At 36.9% G+C, this 17448-nt stretch overlaps 2 protein-coding genes across 4 annotated transcripts; one reads left to right on the plus strand and one right to left on the minus strand.

Moving 5' to 3' along the window:
* Positions 1–8653: 8653 nt before the first annotated feature.
* Positions 8654–10350, plus strand: LOC112741289 (uncharacterized). Its single transcript, XM_025790208.2, has 2 exons — positions 8654–8977; positions 9633–10350. Exons 1-2 carry the CDS (start codon positions 8963–8965, stop codon positions 10062–10064), a joined length of 447 nt encoding a protein of 148 aa, XP_025645993.1. The 5' UTR covers positions 8654–8962; the 3' UTR covers positions 10065–10350.
* Positions 10130–16901, minus strand: LOC112741287 (E3 ubiquitin-protein ligase UPL5). 3 transcript variants are annotated; one of them, XM_025790207.3, is made up of 5 exons: positions 15850–16863; positions 14745–15738; positions 13175–13764; positions 12177–12436; positions 10130–10743 (listed from the first exon to the last, which is right to left on the minus strand). In XM_025790207.3, exons 1-5 carry the CDS (start codon positions 16576–16578, stop codon positions 10662–10664), a joined length of 2655 nt encoding a protein of 884 aa, XP_025645992.1. In that variant the 5' UTR covers positions 16579–16863; the 3' UTR covers positions 10130–10661. The 3 variants fall into 3 exon arrangements, with proteins under 3 accessions (XP_025645992.1, XP_025645991.1, XP_029147814.1); XM_025790206.3 differs by having other exon boundaries at positions 14745–16901; XM_029291981.2 differs by lacking the exon at positions 10130–10743 and having other exon boundaries at positions 11474–12436; positions 14745–16901.
* Between the last annotated feature and the right edge of the window lie 547 nt (positions 16902–17448).

A 17448-nucleotide genomic window follows, 5' to 3' on the forward strand; every position in this document is an offset into this window, starting at 1 on the left:
CTTGTGGAGGCAAGTGATTGCCAGATTCGGAATTCCTGAGATTGTGATATCAGATAGCGGAAGGCGATTTTGTGATAAGAGGTTTAGAGAGTTCTAATCAAGTCTTGGTATCAAGCAAATGTTCTCCTCGGTGGAGCACTCTCAGAGTAACGGGCAAGGAGAGACAACGAACAAGGTCATCCTAAAAGGACTGAAGAAGCGCTTGGAGCAAAGGAAAAGCTCGTTGGCAGACGACTTAGCTTCGGACTTATAGTCTTACAGGACAACGTTGCAATTGGCTACCGGGGAGATGCCTTTTTGGCTCACCTGCAGCGCAGATGTCAAATCCCTTTCGAGATAGGGAAACCCAGTACAAGGCTATTGCTGGGAGAAGGTGACGAGGTGAGTGAAAAAGACCTAGTAGATGAGACCACAACAATGGCCCATTTGTCGGAAGCAATACTAAAGCAGAGGTTGGCACTGCATTACAATCGTAAGGTACATAGCTAAAGATTTGAAGAGGGAGACTCGGTGCTGCGGCGCAATGACATCGGTCAGTCCATCCTAGGAGAAAGGAAACTATCCCCCAATTAGGAAGGACCTTACAGGGTGAACGAGGTACAAGGAAAATGTGCATACATGTTGGAGCGACTAGACGAAAAGGAGACACCGAGGACTTGGAACGTGGCGAACCTTAGGAGATTCTACTCCTAACGCCCAGGCGAACTCCTGACCACGCTTTGTCTACCGATCACACTTTGGTTATTTTTCTTCCTTATATTTTGTGCTCATTTTTATTTACTTTGTTTTAATTTTGCAAGCCTACTTGTACTGTCGTGATATATAAAAGAAGGGGTGCTCTTTCCCCTTGCTGTTAGCACGGAATGGCGCCAAAGAATTTTGATGAGGCCCATTTTTGAAAATTACTTGTATTTTGTTTGGAAATTATTACCAAGTTTTGAGTATGGCTTGCCGGGACTAATCAACCCAGGAGCCCCCTGCGCAACAGCATACGGATATCCATTGAAATATGGCTAAATGGCCAAAAAAAACATAAACAACGCATGAATAAACAACCAGAAGTAATTAAACATGCAAATAAATCTACAAGTTAAAGAGTACAAATCCACAAGTTTAGAATCCCACAAGTTGGGAATTTAAAAGTCTACTAAGAGGGCAACACATTGGCCCGGCAACAAAACAAATAAGAAGTTCATTACAAATACAAAGGCAGCCACTTCCTTGGCATGTCGATAATCTTTCCATCTTGGATCATTTTGATAGCAGTAACAGTAGAAGTGTCGAAGTCGGGAGCAAGCAGCAAGATCTGGGCCTTGATCTCCTCTTCGATAGCTGAAATGGCATCCCGAGCATCTTTTATTATCTCTTTATTTTTCTTTCGCATACTGGTGGCCTCAAGACGAGCCGCGTCTGGCAATCTCATGGCCTCATCCAATTCTTTTCCAAGCTCTTTCACTTTGCTCCCGGCCACGTTGGCCTGACCCTGAGCATCCTTGAGTTGCTTTAAGAGGGAGAGATCCCAATCAACGAGGCACCTGATCTCTTCGCCCACCACTTTCAACTTCTTATCAGTTTTACTCAGTTTGGTCCCATGGTTTCTCCCTCAACCTTCAATTTAAAAACTTCATGTTGGGCGACCCTATACTTTCCTTCTAAAATATGGCACTAGGCCAAGACCGGATCCACCTTCCTCATAATGGCGGCAGCTCGAAGATGGCTCCGATACATCCACCTTGCGTGGGCGGCCATATCTTCTTCACGAACGAAGTTTTCTTTACCTGGCAGTAGTTGGGAGTCAATGAAGCAGCCAGCATCAAAGTTTTTCTCCATCACAGTAAGAGCTTATCCCAGACTAGAGCTGGATTTTCTCTTCTTTGGATTGGGGATCACGATAATGTCTTCTTCCTCAACCCGAGCACTCGGAGAGTTCTCAACTGTCGCCGGCTTGCCCTGGTCAGCCCCTTCAGCTACACTGTTCCCAGGTTGGGGCTTAAGTTGAGGCTGAGATTCGATCTCTGGTTTGGTAGGTTAGAGGTTATTGGCTTGAGAATTGGGGGAGTCAGAAGCGTCGTTATCTCCATCAGAAAAAAAATGGGTCATCAATCGTCTAAGGGAAGTGTTCCCTGTGGCCATCCCAACTACAAAAGAAAAAGAAAAAGAAAACCAAGTTATGAAGTCGTCGATAAAATAACAGTATACAAATCGAGAAATTGGAAGAGTGATAGCGGGAAAAATGTATTTACCTACATAATTCCGACCGGCTTCACGGTCACCCATTAGGAGATAAAGGTTAAAGGGGTTTGAGCCAAATATTGCCAGCAAGACATCGACAATTTGCTGGTTCTGCCAACCTATACCCTCGTACGTAACCTTGATTATGTAATTAGAGACGGTGCCAAAGCTCAAATAGGCCAAAATGCGCCTTTCTCCTTCAAGTGTGAGCCAAAAGGAGTGATGGCCTCGAGCCGGTCTCACCATAAGAAGGTTTCCTTAAAGTCTTGGAAGGAGTCTTCGAGGAGGCCGAAGATCCTCCGGTTCTGCATGGTCTGGAAGGAGAGGTATCCTTTTTTGTGTTTACCCTCTCGAGAAGGGTTTGTGAGGAGGAAGAAAATGAGAAAAACCTCTACAGTGGCCAGGAGTTCCAAGTATTCTCAAACCATCTTGAAGCAATAGATGCCGGCCCAACTGTTCGAGTAGAGTTTCAAAGGCAACTATTCAAGAGTGTCATAATGAATGGGAAGAAGGTAATTCGAACACCCAAGGTGATGAACATGAGTTTGTACACTCACATCCAGTCAGGGACACCAGGAACATCAAGATTGAGCTGGCAAACACATTCTCGGGGCCCGGTACTAAGAGTTCGTAATTTGCCTCCTCGAGACCACCTCCACACAATGCTCCTAAACCGCGGAGCTCTTGTAGCTCTTCCATGGTTTCCCTGGAAGATGTGCTCGTGACATCGATAGTGCACTATGCGTAACGATTCACAGGAACTCGCTGCGCCATACCTATAGTGGGGGGCATCGCTTAAGTTAAAATATGAGGTCGAGGGTAGGTCTTAGGCCAAAGATAAGTCATTCTACACTAAATCATTCTAGCCTAAAATCACTATAGCGTAAACCATGATAATGACACCTATGGTACCCCCCTTAAAAACTACTTAACAGATACCAGAGCAAGAGGCAATAGTAGTAAAAGGAGATATAGCAACAATGGCAAAAAAAGAGCAAAATAGGCACAAAAATAGTCACTTACCAATATTTGTGATGAAGAAAAACGATGGAAGTAGAAAATGACAAGTTTCCTACGGTGGCAAAGCAAAATTCCCAAACAGTTCCAACGGTAACAGTCGCAGCAGAGAGGATGAGGAACGACAAGAGTGGTGATGGCAGTTGTGTGAAAGAAAGAGAAAAAGGAAAAGAAATGATAGAATGAAGTGGGGGAAGTAACTGTAACTGAAGGAGGAAAGACGTGAAAGGTCACGGGCAAAATTGACCTTTACACGCACTTTCAAATCACTCTTAAAAGGAATTTAATGCTTCGTACACGGAAATCAAAGCAACGTCTCAGAGCAACGGTTGGGAGCAACTCACGCATACAAGAAAAGTGTTAGAAGCGTGAGTCCCGCAGCGAAGTCGCGATTAGATGAAGACTATATCACACGAGAACACAGGCTAAGTTAATGCGCTAATCGTAAGTTCTACGAATTGACGCATTGGGGGAACTATTCTAGCCCAACCCAACAAGAGTCGGAGGTCCACCAGACGAATCCGCGACCCGACGAGTCCACTACCTGTCCGAGCAACAACGTGTTTATCGTGTTACACGATCTTGTTAGTAGAAGTCTGGACAGCTGGTAGAAGCTTCCAAACTATTTGGCTCAAACGGGAGGGCCCACCCGACGAAGAGGAATATAGGAGAGGGACCTACCCCTCTCCATAAGTACGTCACCATAACCCTAATCTAGCCGCCTTATCGTACAGACACTTACTTTGATATCAGAGTGTCCTTGCAGGTGATCCCACCCACCGATCAACTGAGAACTTACGGGCTCAATTCCTCATCCCAGCTCTTATATTCAAGTCCTGACCCACACTCCTAATAACCACTCCTCAACTGATTTAACGAACAACTGTACAAATGTTAAAAATGAATTAATTAAACAACATAAATATTTATGCATAAATATACATATTTATATAAAAATATATATTGGTTAATTTAATGGTTACTTTTTTGGGTGCATATAGCTTTTTTTTATTATCTAATTACTAGACTAATAGTTAACTAAACATATATTCAAATTATATACTTTTTTTAAATTATTCAATTAAAAGATGTAGAAGAATCCGTGTGGCAGAAAGAAGCTATATATTGATTCATTTGAAACAAATGAAGTAGCTAGTTTTACCCTACTCTTTATAAAATTGGTTGGATTACCCAATTTACATGTTACTTATAGAAGTATTATTTTGGTTTTTTAAAAAAGAATAATTCTATTATCAATATAAATGACATATGAATTTCACTATCCGTCAACCAAAAAATAGTCGTGACATAAGTTTTACAAAAATATCCTATCTGTGATTATGAAAATTTGCACTTAATTAGGATAGTTATGTTCGTTAATTTCTTTTTTAAAATTAAGAGCTTCAATTACAAATATAACATCATACAAGTTTGGGACACGCAATTATATAGAAGGAGACATTTTAGCTTACGTTGATGATTGGAATATACATTATCTTGGTACTATAGATGATGAGGGCTATCATGGAGATCCACGATAATGTTCAATAATTTTCTAACAAACATAATAGTGTCTTACCGCTGGGGAGTAATAATAATAAGACGTATATAAAAAAGAAATAGAAACAAGAGAGAAATACTAATTGTGTTTATGGTGATATGTCGCGCAATGCATCTCTTGTTTTATGAACTTAAATTACATATTCTAAGAGCAAATAAGTGAATATATAATAGTATTCATTCTGTTATGAAACCGTAAAACTGATCTGAGCTTTGATATATACAATTAAGAGAAATTTTAGGAGGTTAACATTTTTCTTTGATTTTGCCTTGAATCAATACTGATTAATTTTTTTTTTTACATTAAAAGTGTATTAATCTCTTGGCATTATCTATAATTAAAATATGATTTGTGTTTTCATATTGCATATCCTTATGTGTGCAGTTTATAATTAGAAAATTTAAGATAAAATAATTTAAAATGAAAATTTAATTATTAAATTTTTTATTGGATAAATCTATCTTTTTCCAAGAAGGTAAATAGATTAATATTTATTTATGTATGTATAAAAAGATCAATGGTAAGAAACAAAATTTATCATTTTAATTTTGACAGATTATTTCAATTCATAATAATTTACATAATTAAAAATTCTGAGTAAAATAAAAGAAATTTAATTTTAATATATTGTTAATTAATATATAAAATATTTATATATTTATTTAAAATTTTAAGTTTAATTTTAATACACTAATAGTATAAATATTTTATAAAATGAATATTACATATCCAAATATTTTTGTTAACCAAGTCCATTCAATTTGATCTAACATCAACAAAAATTAGTTGTAGGTTGTATTACTCTAAGTTTTATTATTTATCTTAGTTGGACTTGATTAATAAAAGACTTAGATGTGTCGTATTGTTCTTATAAAATTATCTAATTATATAAGCATTTTAATAATTATTTACTCGGTCAATATAAAAAATGAGGATAAAATATTAAATTGGTCCCCTACGTTTGGGGTGAATTCTATTTTAGTCCCCAATATTTAAAGTGTCTTATTTACGTCCAAAATAGTTTGATTAGCATCAATCAAGTCATGCCGTTAAGTGTGAGTGAAATTGTTAACGTCGTGTTCGACGTGACAAACTGAAGAGGTAGGGGTTAATATACGTGCAATGGTTCCCACATTGAGACGGAACACATACTTATTCTAAGACTGACTCTTTTTCTTCTTCTTCAGTAACATTCAAGTTCCACCGAAGCAGTTAGTTTGAAACGCTTCGTCTCCAAAAGAAGATCGTGTCAGATATTCTTTTATCAAATCTTCTCAACCCATTTGGTTTTCACAAGAAGAAGAAGAAGAGTCGTCTTAGAGTAAGTATGTGTTCGTTCTCAAAGCGGGAACCATTGTACGTCTATTAACTCCTACCCTTTTAGTTTGCCACGTTGGACACGATGTTAACAATCACTCAACTTAACAGCAGGACTTGATTGATGTTAATCAAAACTATTTTGGACGTAAATAGAACACTTTAAACGTTGGGGACTAAAATAGAATTCACCCGAAATGTAAAAGACCAATTTAATATTTTATCCTAAAAAATAATTATTTTTACTGATATAAAGTTACAAAATTAAATATGAGTTTAATTTTAATACATTAATAGTATAAAATGTTTTATACAGTTGTTTAGTCACATTTATTTTTTTAATAATTAATTATTCAGTAATATAAAAAATAATTATTTTTGTAAATATAACGTTATATAATTGAAGATATGTGTAAAAAAATTTTATACTAATAATATATTAAAATTAAATTTATTAAATATATATAAAAAGTTAATTTATTTTGACAGTCTATTAAATTATTTTTTTTTAATTATATATTATTATGTCAATAAAAATGAACATTTTATATATACATATTACAGAAAACATTATTAAAAAATATAAATGTAACTAAAGAGTTATGAAAAAATCAGTATTCTAAAATAAATGATGAAAACAGTGTTATTTGGAGAGCATGATACGATCTGACATGGCACATCAAGGGCCTGAAAGTGGGCCCCATGAAGGGTGTACGATGTAGAAAGCAGGGGGTATGGGGGTCCACGTGGATTTTTCATCTTTTTCGAAAGGCCTAAGCGCTGTTTGGCAATGAAAATGGCCCATGTTCATGGAATCATAAGCTGTCCACGCAATTAAACCTTCCTTCTTTCTTTCTTTTTTTCCTATTTTCTTCCGATGTGGGCTCCACATTGTTCATATGTATTTTGGACCGTCATGATGACCATTCATGATGGGATTGGGCGGGTCCCAATCATGCACCGTCCTAAGTCCTTTCCTTTGTACCCTTTCCATTGGCTATTCCTCTTAACTCCTCTAACGTTAATGTCAATTTGACAGTTAATTCCTACAATACCCATTAACCAATGCCTTAATTTGTAGATGTGTAATAATGATAATCTACATGTTACACATAGTGATTGATCTATAATCTACTGGGAGTTATTTTATTAGGAGAAGAGGTAGCTTCTAATTTGGTGAAATTGAAATGTACATTTAATTTGTTCACTATTTATGATTGATCATTTTTTGGGGGGTGTCTAGCTGTCGAACTTTAGGGGTATGAGGAGGAGTGGGTCGAGCTATAAAGAAAAGAAAAGAAAAGAATAGAATAGAGCACATATTTTGAGAGGCAAGTCCTTTTGAACATGAATGCATGATAGTAATCAATCACCTACGTGGCCCTCTCCACAAAATAAAAAGACATGCCTGATCTTACAAAATTGGGTCTCGTACATTTTCGCTTGTCACCTTATGCGATATGAGTAAACAACAACATTCATAGTTTTGAGAAATATATCTTCTATAAGGTGTTGGATCGAGATCCAAAGTAGCTTTTTTCCTACAGCGCACAAGCTCTCAATTATTTGAAATTTCCCATCCATATTAAAAAAAAAAAAAAGAAGATACGGTTTAATTGATGAGTCTTAATAAGCATGCATCATCTAATTAATCAGGAATCACAAAATCTAATCTAGTGATAATATAGATTTAGTGTCATTTTATGCAATCTTTTTTAGAAAAAGTCTAGGGATCAGTTCTGGCCAGCATGTAACTAGTAAAGAAAAGTGAGTTATCGTATGAAATTCCAAACCAATCTCACACCATTGAAACCATTATTGATGGCTATTTGATAGCTACAAATTACAAAAATTGCTGACCCCTAGCATTCCTCTATTTTTTTTATTAGATTTGCACCATTGAATTACTTGGTGCATCATCACCGATTACATCAACAGGTTGGTCACTTTTTCTGGTAAAAAGAAACTCAACATCAATATTATTGGCAGAGTATAATGTAGTTCAATACATGAAAGAAAATCAACAAAGTAGACAATTTAAGAGTAAATAAACACACAGTTACTTAAGTGGTTTCTATGATGATTCGCTCCACAATAAAACATAATCAAGATTCCTAAACGTCACCTTTTGAAATCATCTTATTTGTGAACATGATTAAATTTTTACTAATCCAAAATGAATATATGTTGGCAAAGAGTATAAACCAATCGAGTTTCGTCATGATGTTGAAACTCTAGAAGAATATAATCCAGCACTATTAATAATTAATTTGATATCTTCTAATAATAAATAGTAGTGAAAAAAAAACTGCGACAAATTAGTATTTAGTCTGCCGGAAGAGGAGATACAGTAGAAAACAAAAGAAAATAGCAGTAAAAAATACGCATATTAAATTCACGGACAAGAACAATCTTGTTTCCTTCGTATATTAGAAAAAATGGTCATGTATTTACTGTCAAAATGGTTAAAAGAAATTTGAATGAGTATACGTGTGTACATATTGTGATATCTTGAAGGGGAAAGAAATACACGAAAAGGAAAAAATGAAACAAAATGAAAAAAAAAAAGAAACATTTACAACTAGCTAGACACACATAATTGGCGTCTTTTAATTTGTGTCAGTGTCATGAGCCGTCTACATGAAAAAGATTCTTCCAATAAGTGATGACACCTCACTCACACACACACTCTTTGAATAAACACGTATTGGCCTCTATCTCTAATCTCTATATAAACCTCTCTCACCTTCACCACCTCCTCACAACTCAACACTCACTCCTTTCTCTCTCTTATTCATTCCTTTCTTTAAGCTTTGTTTCTTCAATTCTTTCCAAATGGCCAGTGTTGAGGTAAATTAAAAACATACACACAGTTTCTGATCTCTTTCTTGTACTAGATACCCTACTTTTCTCTACTTTTGTACAGGAACATCATGGAAAATTAATTAACTAACCAAATATTTCTATTGTTCTATATATCTTTAATTATATTGTCAATGTTAATTAATTAGTTCTGACGATCGACCAATCAGTTTTATTTTTCTGATGTGCGAATATGGGATCAACAAAATAATACGGAATATTGATCACGCGTTAACAGTAATCAAGACACTTTACTACTTTTGTTTTCTATTTTATTTTTTTATTTCCCGTTGGTTGTTTTTTCTAACTATACTTTATTGTTCTTGTTATATATTTTTCTCATATACACACACATAAACCAATATAAAAACTAAGTGGATGGTCATGATTAAGCAGCTTAAATCAGATCAACGTGTTGCATTCATAGGCTTCATGATCAGGAACGATTTTCCACTAGATCCATGATCTCGATTTCTTTCCTGGTCACGAATTTAATTTATTATTTTTAATCAAGTTGCATGTATCCAAGGTAACAAGATAATCGAACAAGTAGGGTTGAACCTACATCTACTATTAATAAAAAATAATCTAGGTAACAATGATAATTCAAAGCATGACATGAATGGATGGATGTTGTGCGCAGGTAGCACAACAAGCACCAGTGCAAGAAAGCAAACCAACCGAGGTTGAGGTTGAGGTTCAGGAGGCAGCACCAGCTGAACAACCAGCCACCGAGGCCGAGGCCCCGGAGGCTCCAGCAACAGAAGCACCGAAGGAAGAAACCAGCGAGGAAGCAAAAGAAGCGGAGGCTCCGGCAGTTTCAGTTGATGAGGTTGAGAGCAAGGAAGAAGTAGTAACAGAGGAAGCGAAGAAGAGTGATGAGGCAGAGACAGCAGAGGAAAAAGCTGAAGAAGCCAGTGAAGAGAAAGCAGCAGAGGAGCCAAAAGCAACTGAAACGGCAGTAACGACAGAAGAAGAAAAAGAAGAAGAAGCAGCTCCGGTGGAAGAGAAGAAAGCAGATGAGGCAGCAGTGGAAGCAGAACCGGAAGTTGCTATTGAGAAGGCTGAAGCTTAATTACACCAGAGTTGGTTGTTGGAATCGGGTCTACCTTTTCTTCTTTGCATCTTGAGGTTGGAAAGTTCTTTTCTTTTTTCTTTTTTATGTTATATTTTCTATGGTGCTCAAGTCTTTCGATATTTAGCAACATGTAAGCACACCACTTGCATGCCAAGTTGGTGGATATGAGAGAAAATTGTATGGTTTGTTTTATGATGCCTCCTCCTCTAGGGTTACATGAGTTTGTTATGGTGTGTTCCTTGTATTTCTCTAGGCTTCAATAAAATATTCTTATTTTATATTATATCATTCTCTTGCTTTCTTTTTTTCAGATCTTTCATTGCCAAGTAGTTTTCTTTTCTATGATATGTATTCAAGTGATAGTTATAATGGCTATAAATGGACCATCAACTATGAATTTGACATATAGTTTTATTTTGAACTAAAACAAGTTTAACCGATAAACTAATGACAATAAATTTTTTATCTTTTATCACAAGAACATAAAACGTACTTTCCATAACAAATAATATAGATAAATAAAAAACTAACTTCTTAAAATGTTATCGCTTTTTGACGGTGAATCTCTACTTCCAGTAGAGATGAGAAATTTTCCTACAGACTCTGTGGTGATAGCAGCATGTTGTAATCCTCTGATCTACGAAGGAGAAGGGAGGCAGTGACCAATTTAAGGTTCCTGCAACAAAAAAGAGAGCAAATCGTGTCAGGTGGTCATACCCAAACCAGTTCATAGCAAAATAGAAAGCCCAATGCGGCTAAATAGAAAACGCTCAAGAAGGGTCTTGGAGCAATAATGGGCCAAAAAAATATACAAATGACCGAATTTTTTTTCCAATTTAAAAAAAATATATAAAATTATGTTTTTAGCGTAGCAGTTAGTGTGATAGTGTCTCATTTTGACGCTAAAATTAGTTTCAGATATTAATACTAAAATTTTAGTCTTAAAACACAATTTTAATCCATTTAATACTTTCAAAAAGTAAAGACACAGGTTTGTCTTCTAATCTCAGTCTCCCTTCCAAATATAGTCCTACTGACACTTTTTATAGTCACAGTAGAATACACCAATCTATATAATAATTTCGTGTCACTGGGTGAAAGAAAGGACTTTTCTAAATCAAAGACGCTGAACCTCCACAAATTAAGTGCAGCAAGAGGATATTAAACAAAAGAATCAATTTGGTTAAACATGCATAATGGATTTGAATATTTAACTAAGCACTACTATTTTGATCACAGTTTTTAAAGCAGAAATAGATCTACCTTTAAGAGCATGTTTAGTTAAGTGATCATAACGGGTAAAAAATTTTCATAGGCACGTCAAAATCATCCATCCATAGAAGTTTTACCTCATGTTTACTCAACTAAACATTCTTGAAAAGTTGGCGAAAAACCGAATGTAACTATTTAGCAAAATTACCAATAAATAAATTAGAAGAAAGAAGCCAAAAAACTCCCAACTCCCAAGTATTACTGCTACATAAAAGTATGAAGAAAATAACTGAATTTCCATTCTTTCTTCTTTTTCCCTAAACTCATCTAGAAGTATTCATACCAACCAGATAGGAATATCTAAAATCTAATGTAAACCCATATTTAAGCCCTTGACATCTAATGATTTTCTGTCACTGAAACAAGTGCAATTTCTCTCCTGTGGGTTGCCTTGGCTGGAGTAGACGAGAATGCATAAACCCATAAATAGGTTAAATAGTGAGAATGTTAGAAATTCTCAAACTCCTAATAGATTAAAAGGAGGAAGAGTTGCCCCTTGAACATGATTTTGTCCAAACTTACATGTCACCGGGGAAGATGAACCAACACCTATTTACCAGAACAATGACCACATCACCACCAATATAATGAAATTTTCTTTTTTAATCCTGTTTTATTTTTGACCCTAGACCCCGATATAAACATTTGACAGAGCAGCAATGACATTCCAACCCTGAATTGATTCGGGAAACAGAACTACAGAACCTTCTCACATTATCCAATTCAAGGATAGATGGAACAATGATGCTATAACTGTACAAAGCAGAGCAGTGATACTTCTCTGTGCAGTCAAAACGAAAACCACTTGTAGCCCCCAAATTGCAAATGTATTCTCACCAGGTACCGAAACTGCAACCGATGTGTTCTTGAGTGATGATTCTAAGGCGATCTTGCATGACAGCCTTGGATGAGTATGGCGGGAAACACAGCCTGTAAAAGCATGTGTGCGATGAAGGAAGGCGGTCTTCAGTTTCCATAGACCTGTAAATGTATAGACGGGAAGCTAAACCACGGAAACCTTCAACTGGCAGATATTTCACGGATGTCCAAAAGAACAGAAGAATCTTCCTTTGTTCTGCTGGCATTCTACCAACAATCTGCCAAATTTTTTTGGACGGAATATAATGTTAGATTTATTGTATTTCTGCAATTCATGATCCAAATAGAAAAATTTATAATATTAGATAATCATACAGTATAGCTCAAACTGGAAAGAATATGAAAAAAATGCAACTCATTAGCATATGGCTTCACAAAAGTACAGTGGCCAAACTATAGAAGTACTTTTTTTTTTCTTTTTTCTTTAAACAAAGCATCACCAATTATGATTAAAGTTAAATATTTTAAAATCGTAGTATTTGGGGGCAAATGAACTGAAGGGAGACATCTGTGTCAGTGTGATATGTACTCTAGAACTGGTACCAGTAACAGTAAGTGGCTATTATGTAAAAGAGTAGTGTGTAGAAAGAGATGTTCTCAGCATGTGCTGAACATTAGAAATTTCGGAAGAATGTATATGTTAATCTGAGAGATTCAAGGAGGGAGTTAGGTAGCACCTAAAAAATTGAAGATATCAGGACTAAAGGAAGAGAGTTAGCTAACAAATTAGAAGAAGTTGTATCATAAATTCGTAATTGTATCAGTGGCTGATTTCATGGCTTGAACCCAAAACCGTGAGGTCACTCGGAAACAACTCAACCGTTGCTCCAAGTTCTTCAAAATGGGGAAGTAAAATAACATTCGCAAAAGAAAAAGTTAACAAAAAGGGAGAGGAGAAAGTGGAGCAGAAAGGATGTAAAGACATGTTAGTTCCAGAAAACCAGTATCATTAATACCTCCCAAAACCAAGATATTTGACAGTCAGTCTCTTTATAGCCATTATACTCCGTATGAGCCTTCCAATCTTCGACAGAAATAGTACTTTCGCTCCCATGGAGCATCCAATCAAGGTCTTCAAGATCTAAACTTTTAAAGAAGAACGGCTGTTGCCTTGAGTTAGAAAGGATATCACCAAAGCCCTTGGCAAAATGTGATACCTGCTCAGATATCGATGTCTCAAAATAATTTTGAATGAGAAGAGAAACATACTTCTCCCTGTTCTTACTATTCACTACAAGGTTTTTCCCACCAGAGCAAAGTTCAACCACTTTCCTGTGTCCTAATTCATCCACCTCTCTCACAAACGTCAGTCCTAAAGCATCTGAATCAATGAAATCAGCTTCCATCTGCAATATTTGCTTGCAGCTACTGTACAAGTAAGGATCTGCCGCCTGTATATCTTCTAAAGTAACAGACTTTCCAGCCAATTGCTTGAAAAACAAACGGTCAAAAACAATACCCACTTGCACCTTATGCATTAAAGCTAATGCAATAACACGACCAGCAAAACTGAAGTACTTTAGATGCAGAGGATCTACCTTAGATGCTGCAAACAAGAAGACATAGTAAACTTGGCTATGCATGAGTGCTTTATTAATATTCACAGATGCATTATATAGAGCAAGTTACAAAAATGCTCAACATTGAACAAGGAGCCATAGTCTCCAATGAAAACACATTGGATTCCAGTTTAATGGTAATCATACATGTTCAGAATACAGAGTTGATAAATCTGCAAAAAGAAAACACAAGAAATGGCAATCCAATGATTCATCGATTCTTGAGAAGCTAAGTAATAATAAGTAGCTGCTACATCTGAGTAACCAACAAAGTTGCATGCCCAGTGTCCACACTGAGTTAATGGGTGGACTGGCTCAGTACCATTCTGAACCTTTCCCATTTAATACAGATAACCGCATATTTGAAGATGAAGATTGATTTATTAAGAAAAATATGATTACAAAAGAATGTAACCCTTATCCAAATATCAGTATGCATGGGATACACCACCAAGAACAAAGTATTGTCCCATAAAATAAGGTAGGCAACAAAATCAGAGCAGAAGTTGTTATAATGTCTTATCATGAATCATGTATGTTTGAGTAATACCCCAAATCAATTCCTAAGAAATTTTTCGTTGGACATTTTAACCCTCAACAAATTTTAATCATCAAATGAATCCCCAAACTTTAAATATGTTAGAAAAATCAGTCCTCACGTCAGATTGTTTGTCTATAAAGAAGGACTGATAGGAGAATTTTAAAAATTTTTAGGAACTGTCTCTTTATTAAATAAAGATAAGAATTGAAATGTCTAACTTCTTGCCAAAATTTGACGCAATGATTAATTTGTCGAACATATAAAAAGTTACGGATTAATTTGGTGATTAAACTTCGTTAAGGATAAAAGTATCTGACTAAAAGTTCCTCGGAATACATTTGGGTTATTAATCTTTTATACTATCACTATACTATGCATGGAAAACAGCAGAAGAAAAATGGTTGGACATATAGAATTAAGATGTACCAGGATTAGGGTAAAATCTCCTGCAATCATTTGGGCATGCTACAAAGAGAGCATTTTCTGGATTAAATATTGCTTGACACACCAAAAGAAACCACTCCCTCAGCACACCCGGTCCAGTAGCTTCCTCGTTTTTGAATTCCATAAATAGCCCAGCATGCAGAGAGGCAGGCTTTGCTTGTGCTATATACTCGTAGGATTCGGCCAATAATTGAGACCTATCAATAAGCATCTCATGTAACTCCTCATAGTCTTCTTTGACATCAGGAAACAACAGCATTGCCAGATGCCTCCTCACCTCAAAATTAGTCACAGATCTGTGATCAAGAATCCACTGGTGATCATCACTTCTCTTTGCATATTGGATGACAAGTATACAAAGCATACTTCGTTGATTCATCAAAACCTTCCAAAATTTTTCCTCCGCCCCATCATATAGCTTCGAGATTTGATACAATTCCTTCAAGATAGAAAGATATTGAGAACATCCAGAATACGTCAAACCCACATCCCGATCCCGTCTTAGTTTGTCAGACAAGAATTCCTGCATAGAACGAAGGCATTGTTCCATTTTCTCCAACATCTGAATAAATATAAGGTGAAGGTAATCCACCTCTTCTGCAAGCAAGATCCCCTCATGGCACTTTTCATCCAACCCCATACCCCTCATAGCTTGCAATTGGGTAATTCCTTTCCTCAAAGGGGTCAAGAAAGCTGCAAAGTCCGAAACATCGGTCTGCAATGGCCCTGAACTGTTGGGGCGCTGGATGCATAACTCCAAATCCCTCAACAACCTATTCGAAAGCTCGCGAACAAAGGGGCAGATATCCTGCAACAAAATAGACCCTCCACCTTTACCATGCTTACCTGCATAAACATGGCAACAACCAGCACTCTCTAACATAGACCCCAAAGTATTCCGGCAATGCAGATACAGAGGATCATCACACCCAACCCTCATAAGCAAACTACACAACTCCAACACCACACTCGCACACTGAGCATGATAAGGTTTAGCCATGTTATTGCGACAAGAATTCAAGAAATGCCTGACAAATAAATCACCACGTTCCTTGTTACCAGCATAAGGAGAAATATAGAGAGTTACCAGCATGGAAGGGGCATTCGAGGCGACGAAAATGTGGAAATAAGATGCTGTAGCATCATCAACCTTGGGCGCCATGTTCATGTAACTGGTGATGAGGCTCTTGATCACCTTGGTAGCCTCGTGAACAATTTCGCCTCTACAGAGCCTGAAAACAAGACTGACCATGTTTTCAAGAACCTGCCACGCCTGAGGGTGCTCCGTACTCCTCATGCGACCAACCAGGTGGAGGTTTGCGTCGTTCTGAACCCCACACTCTTGAAGAGTGTTCTCCCACTGAAGTTGTTTACCTCTGTATGTTAAACCCTGCTCGAAAACAGGTATACCGGTCAATACCATGATTCTCTCATGGATCGATTTCACGGTATCGTGAGGAGATGCTTGCATCACCACAGTGTTCCCTCGCGACATCATTCGGACGAAGAACTGTAACCGCGACCCGGACCTCGACCCGCTCCGAAACTGAGCGGCTCGCGACGAAGAAGGAGTCGACGACGAAACCCTAGCATCCGCGCCACGGTACCGCGAATTTGAGGCGTTTTTCGTCTCTTCTCGCTTAATCCCGGCAAGGAATCCCGCTGCATAGGCGACCTCGGGGTCGCCGCCGGCGAAATCCGCGCCGGCATCTGCCCCATATTCATCACCGTAGTCATCGAGCTTCCGCTTGGAGGAGTGGTTGGCGCGTTGGAGTTGGAAAACACTATCTGCAGTCGTGGTTTGAGTGATGGGCATGTTTGCCGCCGCCGAAAAGTCACGTTGCGGAGAGAGAAACAAACCGATGAGTCTTTGAAAAATACGAAACGCATGCAACGAAATCGGAAGCGATTAGAAGCCGTTTGGCTGCTTCTTCTTCCGGCGAGAGGTGAAAAACGTCTTTTGACGGAAGGGTGTTTTAGAGGAAGAAGCGATCACAATTTCTTGGCATTTTTTTGGGTTGGGTTTATCGTCATCAATGAACTCTTTACGAAGATTTTCAGCACATCATGACTCATGACCAACAAAAATATAAAATGAAGTAAATACTCAACAATTTTTATTCTTTTAAATTTTACAAATGTTTCTAGAATCTTAGATCCGACATTTCATATTTTGATTACTCAACAAAATTTTATTTTTTTAAATTTTATCAAAAGTTTGTCCTTTTGTAGTTTTAATTAATTTTTAAAAAGTATTACTGTAAAACAATTATAATAAAAACTAAATTAATTATTAATTAATAAAAACTAATTATTAGTGTGGGAGAGGGGGCTGCTCTGGTGTGGGAAGGACACACAAGACTCGTGTTGCAACCGCTTTCCTGGGGCCGAGCGTGCTATCCGACGGTTCCCAATGAATCTTGTTTACGTTAGTTCGCATGGCGTTTGTGTGATATTTTTTTTTTGGTGACTCGTTTGTGTGATATTTAATATTGAATAAACTACCATTATTATCTATGAATTTTACTAACGCCGACAAAAATACACATAAAAAAAATTAACGTTATTCTCATAAAAGATAAGTTTTGTGTGATAAAAATAACTAAATTCTAAATTTTTGTTAATTTTTAATAAAATTTTTAAATCATCTCTTTATTTATTTTCTTTCACAAATTTTCACAATTCT

This window comes from Arachis hypogaea, chromosome 14 (assembly GCF_003086295.3).
Source record: "Arachis hypogaea cultivar Tifrunner chromosome 14, arahy.Tifrunner.gnm2.J5K5, whole genome shotgun sequence".
Classification (NCBI taxonomy): Eukaryota; Viridiplantae; Streptophyta; class Magnoliopsida; order Fabales; family Fabaceae; genus Arachis; species Arachis hypogaea.

What these genes read in the sequence shown, in the direction of transcription:
- LOC112741287 (XM_025790206.3), bottom strand. Translation starts at nt 16,578, where the DNA reads ATGCCCATCACTCAAACCACGACTGCAGATAGTGTTTTCCAACTCCAA. An exon ending in AAATATCTTGGTTTTGGGAG is followed by an intron (nt 12,437 to 13,174) that starts GTATTAATGATA and finishes AAAATTTGGCAG; the next exon opens with ATTGTTGGTAGAATGCCAGC. An exon ending in GGTTGCAGTTTCGGTACCTG is followed by an intron (nt 10,744 to 12,176) that starts GTGAGAATACAT and finishes TTTTTGTTGCAG; the next exon opens with GAACCTTAAATTGGTCACTG.